Source organism: Acyrthosiphon pisum, chromosome A1, assembly GCF_005508785.2.
Source record: "Acyrthosiphon pisum isolate AL4f chromosome A1, pea_aphid_22Mar2018_4r6ur, whole genome shotgun sequence".
Taxonomy (NCBI): domain Eukaryota; kingdom Metazoa; phylum Arthropoda; class Insecta; order Hemiptera; family Aphididae; genus Acyrthosiphon; species Acyrthosiphon pisum.
In genome coordinates, this window is record NC_042494.1 from 125046701 (window position 1) to 125053546 (window position 6846).

The following is a 6846-nucleotide window of genomic DNA, read 5'->3' on the forward strand; positions in this document are numbered from 1 at the left end:
AAAAAAAAAAACACACACATTAGTAAAATCAATACATTCATCGTTTCACTCAGAATCTAAAATTATTTAATACAAAAAAAAGTATTTAAATACTATTCAAAATACTTCATGCTGAAAGTATTTAAAAAATTATTCAATACTTAAAAAAGTATTTGAATACTTTTACTCAAATACTTTTACTTAAATACTTAACAGGACTGCCACCCACCCACTAATCATTGCATAAATCTTAAATCGTGGTTCTGGGCGGGATTGGGGTACTTGTCCCGAAATTTCATGGAGGAAAAAAAAGGGTTGAAGGGCCATGATGTTTAACAATCTCACATTCTAACCCCCAAATGGCTAATACTTATTTATCAATGAAATAAAATAAATTATGAAATTTGTAAGTATTAAGTATTTGAATGTGTCCAAGTATTTGACGTTTTGATTTTTCACACTTGTTAATATTGTTATACCTACATATAGTTCTACTACCTAACTGGAAACTGCCTAAACAAATAGCAATTAATTTAATAAATAATTGAAATACGTAATGCAATAATATGTGATTTGTTTTTTTTGTTTCTATTAATTGTTACTAAAAGTTGGTACTAACATTCAGCACTAAGTACGCATCTAAATTGCCAAAACTGCTTTAAATTAGCCAACAGCTAAATCATTTATGGCAATACATTGTCACTGTGAATGATCAAAATTAGTAGGTAAGTAAGTACTTAGTAACTTCTAATAAATGTATCTCTTTAACAGTTAATAGTAAGAAAATATAAACTGAAATGGGTATTTAATACCTACTTAACTTAATGTATTCTGTGTAAGCATAAAACAACTTGTTTACAGATGAGTTTGGTAAAGTTAATAATAATCCATTTTACCTAGAAGTATACTTGTTATACACAGTGTCACATAGCCACATACTCACATAACTCATTTCCATTACATACAATATGTAGCCACAGAATAGATTAAATTTAATCTATTCGGTGAAGTAGGTACAATACTGCCATATTATGTTGGGCCTTAGCTTATATTATGTTAGTACCTATAATATTTTATAAACATATTTTTATCCAATAACAGCATTTCCGTATTGGAGAAAGTACCAGCTGTATCACCTGTAGTGTGTCATCCCTTCATCTCTGATTGTCTTAACAAGGTTACACAAGTTGACATTATTTTTACCGATTTTTCTAAAGCTTTTGACACTGGACCACAGCCTTATTGTTAACCAACTTGACCGTTTTGGAATTGGTGATCCTCTTTTGTTTTGGTTCAGCTCTTACCTTTCCAACTGAAGACAATTTGTAAAATTAAATGGTACTTATCTAACTTGATTAATGTCACTGCTGGGGTTCCAGTAATGTTTGGTTAGAGGACATCTGAGTCCTCTCTTGCTTTGCCTACCTTTATTGAAACTTTATTTCCAATTACCTTAAAAAAGTTAAATTCCTTTTATAGGCTGATATAAAATATTCTATAAAATTGATACCGAAGAGTTATATTATTATATGGCGTGCTTTATTAGCTTACAATTTTTAAGTGAAGTCACAGTATGTAGGTATGTTCATATAATAATGAAGATGGTTGGTTAATATTCATACAACTAATATATATCATTAACAATATTCATAAAACTATAAACTAAATTATATTAATGTCAAAGCCAACAATTATATGCTTTAAAAATCTATAAAATGCGAGATAAAATGTGTATGCACTATGCAGTTAATAATTAACTATAATATACCCTAAAAATTACCAAAATATGCTCTGAAAAAAAAAAGTTATTGTAAAAAATGATTAATTTTTTTTATGTATTATACAATGTACCTATATTATAATACAATTATTGCCAATAAATAATGATTTACAAAAATGTGTGGTAATTAAAAATATTTAAAATTAAAAAATTAAAATTAAAGTTATAATTAATAAATAATAAGTTAAACAAAAACATTAATCAAATGATAAACATTTAAATTTTTATTCAATGTTATTGCATTGAACATTGCATTGAACAATATTGCAATTGGATAAGTTTTCAAACAGCATTGAGCGTCAGTTGTCCGTTCTCAAATTTTTGTAACGTGAAAAAGAACGTTCTACATCAACGGATGTAATAGGTGTATATTTATAATGCAACAAATCATTGCTTGTCAAATCTTCTGGGATACCTTCTAACTTAGATACATCACTGGATAATACTTTAGAAATTTTCATAAGAATATGAAAACCATTATTTTTTTTAAAAACATCTTCACATTTTTTGTTAATATCAGGTGCCATTTGTACCACTAACTTCACATATTTTACTTCGCTCAGTTTCGATTAATTTAATTGAGTCTGCTAGTAAAACATTCTGGCTTTCTAAAGATGTTATGGTATTTGGTAAAAATCCATAGTTTTAATGAATAAAAGTTAAATTTGCTTCAACTTGATCTTTAGAAATTAATATTTGAACTTTGTCTATTGAAACAGCGTCTTCGGGGTTCAATTTCTGTATTATATTTCGAATAGCTTGTATATGTTCACAAGAATACATTGAAGCAAAAATCCATGTACCCCATCTTGTTAATATAGGCGTTGGAGGCAATGGTATACCTGAAGCCTCAGTTTTAAACAAATCTAAATGACTTGGCGCTTTTAAAAATATTTTTTTTTGTGTTTGAGACAAGTTCGTCAATTTTTGGAAATTGACCACAAATTTTTTCTGCCACCCGGTGTGGCTCGTGGGCCACACAAGTGACATGGACCATTTTTGGATAAAAAGCTTGTAAACAATTAGCTCTTTTGACCATATAAGGAGCGGCATCGCTCAAAAACAAAAGTACATCAGGATGTCAGATTTCATTAGGCCATGATGTAAAAAGAGCTTTATCAAAAATTTGACATATTGTAGAGTGGTTGGTTTTTTTTCGAGAATACCGGACAAAAATTAAAAATATTTTACAATATTTTTTCATTAGCATTTAAAAAACCAATAAATCGAGATTGTACGTCAGTAGTTTCGTCTATCGAAATCCAGATTTTCTTATCAAGCATTTCTTTTTATATGGCGTCCATTGTCTTATCATAGCACTCATTGACATAGGTACTTCTTAATAAAGATACTGATGGAATATCTTTGTGTATATTTTTCCAAAACGAACGAAAAAAGGTATTTTGTAATTTATATGGTATATTGGCTGGTAACAAAGTTTTGCACAAACCTTTATTGAAAGAATTAATTTTTGATGTAGTAGGTAAAAGTTGTTAAGTCTTATGTTGTTGATCGCTGAGTCGTTGAATACCACGTGAGTGTTTAGACGTTTTAAGATGTTGTAAAAATGTAAATCGTTTTTCACATGTAACCTTTGCCTCATAAAATTTTACAAAATATATTCCCGTCCAAAATATTTTCTCCAAATTCAGAGATGTAATTATTGATACGACTAGTGTTAGAAATTGTCACTTTCGGCATTTTAAGATGATCGATTTAATAACGCATCACACATGTATAAAGAGCTGCTGACGACTGCGATAGGTACGATAAAATAAAATATTTTATTTATCTTTAGGCAGTAATTTTACCAATCTACGGACATATAATTGTTGACCCTAATGATTAGCGATTAAGATTAGATGACCTCTTTTCACAAATGAGTTTAAATACCCATAATAAGGTATATGAGTGAAATAAATTAATATTTTGTAATTCCCGAGTATTAAAGATCTTAAATATGCTTCAAAAATATACTAAATGCTAAAATATGCCCTAAAACTGAGGATGTCACACTGTAAAACTATTTATTCGTTTGTATCAACATTTTTTAATATTCAAGCATCTGATATTAAAATTTTAATTTTATTTAGTAATTCTGTATTTATATCAGTCTGTTGCCATATTACATTCTTTTTTAATAGTTAACATATGGTGAGCTTATTTCAGATAAATTTGGAATAAATTTCCCAAGGTAATAATTTTTTTGGTGTACCTACCCAATTCTTTTATTGTTGTGATGCAATTATTGTCAGGTCTCATTCCTTTCTTAGAAAACAATAATCCTAAATATTTTACTTCATTTTGGTAAAATTGTACTTTATATGAATTAAACTTAATGTTATATTTATTTCCTCTAGCTATAACTTCTACTGTTTTATCCATTTCTTCAACAGTATTTGTCGCACACAGTATATCATCAAATTAAACTTAAACCGTCTCATTGTCTATATCCCCATAGTATTTATTGGTTAATTTTTGAAAGATTTCTGGTATAAAAGCTAATCCAAATGGAGCTCTCAAAAATTTGTAGCATCCAAAAGTACTGCTAAATGTACAATAATTACTGGATTCTATATCCATTTGAAACCCATCTTTTAAATCAAAAACACAGAAAATATTTTTATTAGTTAGGTATAAATTCTTCTAAAGTAGGAATTGGATAAAATTATCGTACTATGTACTTATTCAGGATTGCCACAGACCTGAAAACCGGGAATAGTCAGGTAATTAATTTTTAAGTCAGGAAACCGGGAAAAGTTAGGGAATTATTTTTCAATCAAGAAAAACCCAGAAAAATTTGTGAATTTAACAAACATTGTTATACATTTCTTATTCTGTTTCATAATTGTACCTATTTTATGACAAAATTAAAAAAAAAAAACGTACTGAAAATAACTTGGTATTTTAGATTCGGGTGTATTTACATTAGAAAATATATACGTATACTATTTTGCGTGAATACTTATTACGTATTATTCACGAGACCACGAGAGTGCGAGACGACAGTGTAGCTCCCACCTTAGTTACTGGCACTCGCGTCGCCTCGCGAAAGATAAGAAATAGCTAAAAATAAGTTCAGTTGAATTATTTATTGTCGAATATTTACGAATATATTATTTTATAAAATGTTATGTCACTCTTAATGGAGTTACATACAAGATATTAAAATCATTAATGTAAAATAATAATGTGTCGAACATCGCATACAAAATTGTTTTAATAAAATATTTAACAATTTTAGTTTTTTTTTATTTAACAATTTTAGTTGATATTAATATTTTCTGGGTTGAAAATTAAAATTTTTTTTAAAACTTGATTTAATCTATCTGGAAAACCTGGAAAAGTCAGGGAATTTGAAAATAAAAAATTTGTGGAAACCCTGTTATTTAATTCACTTGGATCAATACAAACTGTGAGTGTTTTGTTTGATTTTTCCACTATTACAATATTATTGACCCACTCTACAGGCTCATTTTCTAGTTCTATGATTTGTTTATTAGTAAGCTTTTTTAGAGTTTGCTCTAATCTTGTCTTTATCGCTAATGATACTCAACGTGGAGGATTTGCCTTTGGAACTACTCCATCAATTACTTTAATTTTTACTATATCTGGAAAAATACCTAAACCTTCAAGCACCTCTTTATTTGTACAAATATACTTATCAAGTTTACTTGATTTGTTAACATTTAGATTTTTATTGATTAATTCTTTGTACTAGATTTAAACTTATACAAGTATTTAACCCTAAAATAGGAACACAGTTTGGACGATGTACTATTATAAACTACATTTTTGACAATTCCTTTAATTTTACATTTTAACACTACATTTTGTACTTAATTTATAACCACCATACGACTATTGTCTAGACTTCTTTGTTTGTTGTATTGGTTCTTTAGTATTAATTGTTTTATATCATTCATACGTCAATACATTAGTCTCAGCTCCAGTGTACAATTGAAAGTTAATTTGAATATTATTAACAGAAATTATTTGAAACCATTTTTTACAATCTGTTTCACTTATTTTAACTTGATTTATTGAAAAAGTTAAATCACCATCATTAAGTTCTGTTTCAGAATCAACTGTATTTATTACATTTTGTTTAAAAAATTTTTTATTTACTTTTTAAAATTACTTTTATTATTTTTATTGAATTTTGGAACTTAGTTTAATTTAGATTTACAATAGTTATTAAAATGATTTAATCATATCAGAGCCGTACCGAGCCATTTTTTTGATATACGCTTCGCATAATGTCCATGATCCGATGCAGTCGAATATGTGATTTTATAACTCATAGGCTAGACCAGTGGTTCTCAAACTTTTTTTTCCGCGTACCGCTTAAGTATATTATCAATCAGTCGCGTACCACTGATGATTAAAAATATAAAAATAAAAACTTTACTTAGTTAAATTTATTAGTGTTTAAAAATTAAGATATAAATTAAATAATAAATTTTCAATGAGAACCATGGATTTGTAGATTTGATATTAGCGATGAAATATCTGGTTCAGTGTTACTTAATTTTAAGCGTAAATTTGGTTCGAGATTCAGTTTTTTCGAAACTTGTTTTTTACTTCGATCATTGAGGAGAATCCAGTTTCGCAAAGATAAGTGGTTGTGAATGGTAATAAAAATAACAATGCTTTTTATTAGACAGCAATGGATATTCGTTTTTTATCTTTATCTAAAACTCACCCAATTCTAATTTAGTAAATTCCATTTTCAAACTTTCATCACATGACAATTCTATCAAAGACTCTTTTTCATTGTTTGTTAGTATCTTAAGAATATCATCCAAATCCAAAATGAATGGGTTTCTTATCCAAAAAAATTCGGAATAATCTTCTTTAAAATATTCTTCAAACGTTGTTTTTAGCATTTTACAATGGGGTTTTATGTTTTTTGTTGTGTATTGTTAATATGAATAATAACATTAACGTATATTATAGTCTTTTATTATGAAAAGTATAAATCGAACTGACGTACATATAAAATTGTCTACTTGCTAATGACCGATGGACATCCCCACCGATCGTAATATGATACTTATGATTATTATTGTTAATATAAACGTTTA

At 27.8% G+C, this 6846-nt stretch overlaps 2 protein-coding genes across 5 annotated transcripts in view; one reads left to right on the forward strand and one right to left on the reverse strand.

Moving 5' to 3' along the window:
• Positions 1-283: 283 nt before the first annotated feature.
• Positions 284-6846, forward strand: part of LOC100164527 (zinc finger protein 271-like) — a 22405-nt gene continuing 15842 nt past the window's right edge. For 2 of the 4 annotated variants that reach the window (XM_016807058.2, XM_029488244.1), the window contains exon 1: positions 284-708. The gene's annotated coding sequence lies outside the window, so the exon portion shown is untranslated. The remainder of the gene's footprint in view (positions 709-6846) is intronic. The other 2 variants (XM_003246617.4, XM_016807059.2) reach the window with 1 other exon arrangement.
• The window catches only part of LOC103310282 (zinc finger BED domain-containing protein 5-like), a 4485-nt gene continuing 1828 nt past the window's right edge, over positions 4190-6846 (reverse strand). The window contains exons 3-4 of the mRNA XM_008188028.1: positions 6465-6626; positions 4190-4353 (exon numbers count right to left, since the gene is read on the reverse strand). Of these exons, the coding sequence (XP_008186250.1) occupies positions 4190-4353; positions 6465-6626 (326 nt within the window). The remainder of the gene's footprint in view (positions 4354-6464; positions 6627-6846) is intronic.